The sequence below is a fragment of the Podarcis bocagei genome (genome assembly GCF_964188305.1).
Source record: "Podarcis bocagei genome assembly, chromosome: 14".
In the NCBI taxonomy this organism is placed as follows: domain Eukaryota; kingdom Metazoa; phylum Chordata; class Lepidosauria; order Squamata; family Lacertidae; genus Podarcis; species Podarcis bocagei.
Genome location: NC_138139.1, coordinates 28,689,727 through 28,698,612, shown reverse-complemented (window position 1 = coordinate 28,698,612; position 8,886 = coordinate 28,689,727). Strand labels below are relative to the sequence as shown.

The following is an 8,886-nucleotide window of genomic DNA, read 5'->3' as shown; positions in this document are numbered from 1 at the left end:
AGAATTGTTGAGTTGGAAGAGACCCTAAGGCTCATGTATCCCAACCCTCCGGTAGTTTCTCAAGAGTGATGGGAATTCCTAGAATGGCAGAGTTGGAAGGGACCATGAGGGTCATCTAGTCCAATGCCCCACGATGCATGAATCTTTTTGCCCAATGTAGGGCTCAAACCCACAAGTCTGAAATTAAGTGTTTCATGATCTCCAGGCTGAGCTGTTAGGTGATCCCCTCCTATCAACCTCAAATCTCCACTTCCTCAGGGTCCCTTTCCAGCTCTACAATTCTGACTCCATGATTCGCCAGCACTTCACTCTACATTGCAAATTTCCCACCCTAGTGGGAGACCTGGGTGGTTACAACATTTTTAGGGTACATCTGAATGAAATATGGAAAAGCTTGGGCAGATGTGTTGAAAACATGTGCATAAAACTAGCCGTGCCCAAATCCTAAGAATGAGGACTATTTCTTCTTCTTCTTCTTCTTCTTCTTCTTCTTCTTCTTCTTCTTCTCTCTCTCTCTCTCTCTCTCTCTCTCTGTTAAAAGAAGTCCTCCCATTTTTCCAGTTGGGGCAGCAATTCATTAAAGAGGCAAGCTGCTTAACATGCTGACAGCACCAAAGCTAGTCATGGAAGCCATCAATCATTCCCAGCAGATGGCAAATGTATCTCCTTTCACCACAAATTGAGCAGCAAACATTCAGATTCATCACCAAGACAACATATTTAAATTCCCTTCAATTTTCCATGCAGACCTTCTTAACAAATTGCCAAGAGTGATGAAAATCAATATTGTCACCCAGAGAGGCAGAGACATTTGTGTTCTCGCCGTGGAGGCGGGTTTCAGACAAAGCGGAATGGCGGCCCCTCAAAAGTACAATGCTCACTTTGACAGCTCCCTTGTGCAGAGAGCAAAGAACTCCTAAATATTTAGGGTTTACATTTTTGTCTGCACCCTTCCTCCAAAGAGTTCAGGGCAACCAGCACGCAATGGCTCTCTGCCATTTTATCTTCGAAACCACCCTGTGGTGCAGAGGTAGCCAACATTATTGGATCTGCCAGATGTTGCAAGCTACAAGTCCCATGATCCCTGACCATTGGCCGTGCTGGCTGAGGCTGATGGGAATTGTAGTCCCAAGTAGCCTGACACCACTCTGGCTGCTCCTAGCTAAGCTAGGCTAAGCTAGATAAGGATAGTGACTGGCCTAAGGTCACTAAGTGAGTTTCAGGGCCAAATGCATGTTTCTGGTCATAGTCCAGCATCCAAGCAAATCCACAGTGTGGTGTAGTGGTTAAGAGCGGTAGTCTCGTAATCTGGGGAACCGGGTTCGCGTCTCCGCTCCTCCACATGCAACTGCTGGGTGACCTTGGGCTAGTCACACTTCTCTGAAGTCTCTCAGCCCCACTCACCTCACAGAGTGTTTGTTGTGGGGGAGGAAGGGAAAGGAGAATGTTAGCCGCTTTGAGACTCCTTTGGGTAGTGATAAAGCGGGATATTAAATCCAAACTCCTCTTCTTCTTCACAGTGCTACCTCAAGTACGATCCCGTGGCCAGTAGCCTAGTGGCGAGTTCCGAAATTCAGGGTTCCTTCACAATAGTCAGCCGCACACCCTCACTGCCATGCCCCCTTTATGAGATTATATGACCTTTTAAGATTACTGTATAATCTTTTAATTATACAACAATAATTAGGGTTGCACTGCATTGATCAACGCAGATCTGCCTGTGTTGCCTTTCAGTTAGATCAATGATTTCCTCTGCACATACATGGGTAACTGATGGGGCGTGCTCAAATATCTTGCTTTGGAATGACTTGATGTGTTTTCCCTGAAGTTCCTCTGAACATAATAGAGCTTGCACGCCATTCTCTTGATTCGGAAGCACCTTGTTTTCAGTGTTCCTAAAGGCTTAGCTTTGGACCATGCACAACAACTGCTCAGTGATCTTCCCATGTGCTTTCTCCAGGGTGACCCTAGGAGTTGATCCTCAGACTTACCTCCTTTGACTGTGATTGGCAACCAAGGACGAGAAGACTTCTCAGGGGCTAAAAAGCTCCCCTTTCATGAGACACTGGAGACAAGAGACCCTGCTGCAGACATAACAACACATATTAGAATCCCTGCAACCTCAGACTGCTACAAAGAACCAAGACCCAGTGCGTTAGAATCAGTTTCTGTGTCTACACAAGACATTCTCTTGAGTCCAGCAAAAGCCATTTTATGCTGCAAAATATGACGGGATTTTAAATGCATCCTCTGATCCACCTTTTAAAAAGGTTGGAGCATCTGGTTCCGAAGTCCGCTTTCCCATTAAGACTCTATTCAGTCTGGGGCTTTTACCTCTCTTGACACAACGAATGCACACCAAGTGACAGCGTAAGATTAAAAACTCTTTATTTTACAATTTTATAAAGCAGCTTTACATGAAGCACAAAGTTGATCGGTTTACTTTTTAATATATATATATATATATGTATATGTATATATAAACATAATAGGACCATTCCCACTGCAAAAAATCATGTCTTGCCCCATATAAAACTAACCTGTGCACATTGTGCTTAACCCACAAAGTCTGTACAGCTTTACAAAGGACTTGTTGCCCTCCAAAGGGCATCCTGTAAACAATTTATTGCATATTTAAACCCATGGTTCAAACCCCGCATGTAAAAAGGGAAGGAAAGAAATGAAAAAGAAAAAGGGGGGGGGGGGGTCAGAAATACAATTGCAAGGTGGACGAAAAGCAGCAATTTTCAGTGGAAGCCTCAAAAGGATGTAAAGCAAAACTCGACACCAGTTGTGCTTGTGTGTCGCACAATAGTGCAAAACGGGGGGAAAGGGTCGTGTCTACTCAGGAACAAAAGGCATTGGCTTCGCTCTGTGAACTTCAACACATTAGCCTCCATATTCATGACATCTCTTGTCCCCTACCTTTTTAAAATAAAAAAATAGAGAACTTGCAATACTAAACTTCGGTTTTGCCTCCTTGGAATTCCCTCATTGCTCATAGTTGGCCTCCAGACACAGCAACTTGGGCATCCACCCCTCACACCCCATGTATACAAAGGAGGAAAAAAATTGCCCAGGGGCCCAATGTAGATGTGGCACCTGCAAAGGAAGGAAACTGGGAGTCTGCTGGGGCTCTTGTAATCCCCCTTCCCTGCTCTCTTGTGAACTTCCCACCCCGATGCGCACACACTTTTCCCTTTTGGGAGCTAACCATGGCGCAATGTGTTGGATCGGCACCAAAACAAGCACATAATCTTGAATGAGTTTGCTGATCAGCTCCAAACTCTGGTTTGAAATAAATCTTTGTATGTTCAGAAGCCGAGCGGCTTGTGGCTCTGAAAAAGGAAATGAGGACCACTCTGCACTTTGAGGGGTTGGGGAGAGGTACACCTGGCCATCCTTAAATGCTCAGGAGGATTGGGTTGTATCCAACTGAGCGACAAGAGGAGACCCACTGAAAGCAGCAGGCATGATTCACTTAAGTTCACGGATTTTACCGGGTTTACTCTTGAGTATGACATAGTTGGATACAACCTGCTTTGTCCATACTGAGCCAAAGACAATGTACTAAAATAATCAAGATCCCTATTTCTCAGAAGCCAATTCCCACTAAACCCAGCCTACCTGAGATTCTGCTTCCCTGACCTCTATCACACCCACCATGAGCAGCTAGTGAAAGGGTCACGTGGAGAGCAGCTGGTTGCCAATTTGAGTGCCAACTAGAACAGCACTCATTTCCCAAATACCAGCTTCCTCCGGTTGCCAATCTCGGGCCAACGAATATGACAAGCCTACACAAATCTGGAAGCCCTGGGAGTGCCACAGTGAGTCATAAGCACAGAACCATCAACCAGCCACAAATATACTCATTTCCTATTGCAAGAGGAAGTTATGGCCGCATGGTCAAGGCACTAACGCTCCACCTAAACAGTACCCCGAAAGTGTCTGTGCTGGCTGCTCCAAATCTGGTTGGCCACGGTCTCACTCTCACATCCAGAAGCAATTGCTAGAGAGGAAAGAGGCCCTGGAATCGACCACTTTGGTATCATCGCAACACAGACCAGCCCTTCCACAACTTGGTGCTCTCCAGAGGTTAGGGACTACAACTCCCATCAGCACAATATGCCAGCACAGTCATATGATGCTGAGGCTGTCTGTAGTCCAAAACATCTGGAGGCGACTGGCTTGGGGAGTGCAGTTCAATATACTGGCTATCAGCACAGAAACCAACGTTCTCAAAGAGAACTGGAATTCTAAGGCTTCTCTCTTCTGGAACTTGAATTTACTCCCTCCCCACTTAACTCCTGATTCCTCAGATGCCCCTATTTTTCTCTTGGTAGTTTGCATACACTCCAGTCCCCCCCCCTTCAGAAACACATGCAGTCAGCAATAGCTGTACCCAAACTTTTGCTCTGGAAGAACCTGGGGACCCCTCTAGAACAGCTTCTTACCAAGATCAGTGGAAGTGGAGGCCGACCTATGTAGGAGCCCTGGCTCGTACAACTGTGTTGCCAGCACCTAGGAATTCAAATGTTCTTCTAATGTACCAACAGACCAGCGTGCCTCAGAGCAAGCTTCACCAACCTGATGCCATGCAGATTTTTTTTTTTGGGGGGGGGGAGAGTTATAGCCCAGAACATCTGAGAGTACCACGGCCCACATCTTTCCCCAGTAAAGCGATAGTGCAGGCTTCCGTGCTTCTGTATACACTGCAAGGCGAGCAAAGAAAAATGGCCAAGCTGAAACGCCTGGTTTCCTTGAAATGCACAAGTGTGGGATTTGAATATCTAAGCGCGGCATTAGGAACAGAGGGGCAAGCTGCCAATGACACGGGATTCTGGGCAAGTTCAGGCAGCCTGCCAAAGCATCTACCAGCAGCAAATGTGCCTACTGAAATGAAAAGCCGCAGCAGGGTCATGGCCCCTCTGGATTCAGGGTAGCCAACATGGTGCCCTCTGAGTGTTGTTGAGACTCTGACTCCCATCATCACTGGCCATTGGGCCATGCTGGCTGGGGCTGATGGGAACTGGAGTCCAATAATGGCTACCTCTGGTCTGGATTAGACCTCCCTAATCTGCAGGGTCCCCTGCTTGGATTTCTCCAGCTACCAACTTCTCAGCAACTGGAAACGGGGAGTGCGGTTTGCCAAAGGCAGGGTATACCACACAGCACAAGACATTTGCGAGAGACGTAGTTTCTAAGCCTGGGAAGGGGATTTCCAAGCCAGAATCGAGCCACCACCTCATTAGCGCTCTTCCTGAGCCTTAATGGAAGCTCCACTGAACAAGCCTGGAAGATACAGTAGTATTGGAAAGAGAGGGCTGGTCCATGGAGAAAAAAAGGCATCTATTCCCATCTCTCTCAAGTGCAGCTTCCCAGAAGACTGTGCCCCTGGCCAGTTTTCACAATGGCGAAAAAAATGCCAAATGAATATCTGTGATCCCAATGAAAAAAAATAAATTTTTCGAAACAAGTGCTGTTGACCATGGTGCCGGCAGAAGTGGAATGACTTACAGAAAGACAAATATAAATACATACTCATTTCACTTCCCCAAAACAAAATAAACCATTTTAAAAAAACAAACCTCCCCTCCAACCACCAGTAGCAGTTTCAAGAGCGAGTTGCTGCAGAAAAGCTTCCACAGTGTTCAAACATAATGCCACTTAAAAAAGATTATTTCCGGCCCCCTCACCCACATGAATTGTACCTGGTTTCAACAGTACCCTAGACTAGTTTTCTTCAGCTTGGTGCCCTCCAGATGTTTGGGGGGACAACTTCCAGCCAGCACAACCAGTGCTTGGAGATGGTAGGGGGTGGCACCCCAAACACCAAAAGGACAGGGCCTGAACCCCCCCCCCCGGGACAGAATGGCTTACATGGAAAGGAAACCCTGTAAAAACCAGATGTGGGGAACCTTCGGCCATCCAGATGTTGCTGAACGACAGCTTCCGTTGTCCCTGAGCCGCTGGCCATGCTTGCTGCGGCTGATGGGAGTTGTAGTTCGGCAGCACCCGGAGGGTCAAAGGTTCCCCACACCTGCTGTAAATGATCAGGAGGGAAAGAGCCTCCCGCTCTCACCGGAAGAGGTCTCAGCTCATCTGGAAGCAAGGAAAGGGCTTGGCCCAGCTTGAAAAGGTGGCGGCAGAACCAGTTTGAGAGAAGGTGACCACGTTTTTGTGCTGACAGCTGGTCCTGCTTGTGATGGTCGGTTGCTTACGGAACAGAGTAAGAAAAACACACATTCGAACTTGCCCACTGGGAGGTCCCTGTGCAAGGAAATGGGAGTGGTACTTAGGCACAGACATCCCCTGCCCCAGCTCTCCCGAGTAGCCACGCAGTTTTCACAGAAATTCCCAGTGAATCCTCACCACTAATAGTGTGGTGTTGTTGTTTTTTTAATCCCATTTGTACATCTTTAAAGAAACTGGACATTTGAAGTATTTCGCAATGTACAGAATTTCAACACAAACTGCTCTGAAATTTCCCACCAAAGGGAAATATATGTAGAATGAAATAAAGACGTCACCCACTTTCTGGGATAAGAGTTAAGAGAGATTTCTGGCATGGCACACTATTTTCCGCTCCACCCCCAAGTGAAAATCCCATTTCTGCACCCATCAATTTTAAAAAAGAAAAAGAAAGAAAGAGAGAGGCCATATTCTACTTTTTCTGACCAATCCTGGGCTATAAAAACCATTATAGCTTTTGTGATTTCCCGCCACCCACCAGAAAACATTTTCTATTATGCACAAGTACCATAATGGACCGCTGTGGAAAAGTAAACAAGTTCGCTAAACTTTGTCCTTTGATCAGATGGCTGCTTTGTAATTTTACCTCCCCACTCTATAAAGGATTCATCCGCTGGAATGCAATCATTTAAAAAAGATGAGTTTTAAGGATCACTTCTTTGAAAATAGAGTCTGTTCAAAAAAACAAAACACAAGTACGCACACACACGCACACGCACACACACACAGAGGGTTTAGGCACCACCTTCACTCTGCTTCAAAGATGGCGGCTGCCAAGCACCGCAGACGGGCGGAAACTCCATTTTGGTTGTGAGCTGGGCTCAATTGTGCTTCGCCCTGCCTCCTCGCAGGTAGCTTTTCCACCTCTTGACGAACTCTTTGAACAGGGGCGTCTCGTCGATGGTGCTGAGGAGCTGGAGCTGGTTGATGTGGGTGGTGTGATAGTCCCACCGGGCCAAGTTCGGGGCTGTCCCAAGCATGAAATGGCGGAGGTCATAGATGGTCCCTGAGCCCGTGTCGTAGAGAGGGAGCATGGCCTTGAGGGACTCCATGCCCCGCTCGTACAGGAGCTTGGCCTCCTTCCCCAGCTTCTCTCCCGCCGTCTCCTTCAAGTCATACAGCCCAATGAGGGAATACATGAACCCGTTCAGGACAAAGGAGCTAGGCGACGTGGGGTACTCCTCGTACCAGTCGTGCTTATTCATGAAGACGGCCTTCACGCCACGCTGCTCTGAGGAGAGCTTGTAAGGCGCCGTGGCCCGCAGAGCCGCACCGAGGAATGTGTGGTCTTTCGTCAAGAGGTAGGCCCGAACCAAGGTGGAAATGGCCTGGCCCTGCGCCATGGCAGAGTACCACCCGGGGTCCAGGGACTTGAAGCCTTCCCCCAGCTTCCGGGTCACCATGATCGGCCAACCACCCTTCTCATCCTGGTTCTTCACCAGCCAGTCGCTAGCGGCGAAAAAGGCCGCCATGTGGGCCGTGGCAGAGATGGTGATGTTGTCGATGAAGCCGTGCCCTTTCACCACCAAGCGGACCACCCTCTTGGGCATGATCTTAGTCTGCTTGACGGCCTTTGTGTTGGAGAGGCCGACCCCCTTCCTCAGGTCGGTCACAAGGTCTCGGGTGACCATGCTCCAGCTAGTCCTGGGCCCGATGCCATAGTAAATGTCTCTATCCTTGAAAGCTATCAGCTGGGTGTTGGAGACGTAGTGCACGTGGAACAGCTGGTTCTTCTCTGTGGTCTCCAGGACCACCGAGATGCTCCCGTTGGTGATGAGCTTGAGGTCGAAGGAAATAATGAAGTCCCTCGTGTTCCCCAGCTGCAGAGAGGCACCCTCGGAGTTTTCTGACGGGGAATAAAAAGGGTAAGGGGTTGGTTATGGAGCAAAACTACAACATGGGACGGATCTTTCTTTTCCCCCTGAGTATTGACAGATAGGCATCAAGAAAGCAGCTTGCCAGCCACAAAGCCTGTTCTCATGCACTGCCAAGGACATTCAAATCAATAGCATGAAATTAGCATTTCAACTTTGATTCTGTTCATTATTAATTAGTTACAAATGCAAGTATGGGCACTCTGGATCAAGCCAGAGCTGTCCAGTTCAAGGTCCTGTTCCCCACAACGGCCAGTTAGATGTTTCTGGTGAATAAGAACATAAGAAGAGCCTGCTGGATCAGGCCAGCGGCCCATCAAGTCCAGCTTGGTTGCTGGGCTGGATCAAAGCTCCACCCACCCCCAATCCTGCTCCCACACTGGCCTCTGAGAAGCCCAAGGATTACTCCGCGGCTGATGAAGTGGGAGAGGAGCACACCTTAGAGATCCAGCCTTCCTGGATGCTCCACTGACTACAAAGGGAAGGGAGACTTTTACTGCTTTCGCCTTAGAGACCCCAGCCTAAGGCGCTGACTAAAATTACTTCGTTGCCTTTTAAAGTAATGGACTCATTAATTCTAATGGCTATTGATTAGTTGGGGGAAATACATTATGCCCCTATTAATGAGGCTGTCTTCATACAAAGCAAATTGGGGGGTGGGTGGGAGAAAGAGAAGAAATGTTGCATATAATCATTAATTTTATGGGTGTGGGGGAAAGAGAAGAAATGTTGCATATAATCATTAATTTTCTGGGTGGGT

At 47.8% G+C, this 8,886-nt stretch overlaps 1 protein-coding gene across 4 annotated transcripts in view; it reads right to left on the bottom strand.

The window, feature by feature from the left end:
* Nucleotides 1–2,371: 2,371 nt before the first annotated feature.
* Nucleotides 2,372–8,886, bottom strand: part of GLCE (glucuronic acid epimerase) — a 65,303-nt gene continuing 58,788 nt past the window's right edge. For all 4 annotated transcript variants that reach the window (XM_081171158.1, XM_081171157.1, XM_081171160.1 and 1 more), the window contains one exon: nucleotides 2,372–8,098. In XM_081171158.1, the coding sequence (XP_081027284.1) occupies nucleotides 7,074–8,098 (1,025 nt within the window). In that variant the 3' untranslated portion in view covers nucleotides 2,372–7,073. The remainder of the gene's footprint in view (nucleotides 8,099–8,886) is intronic.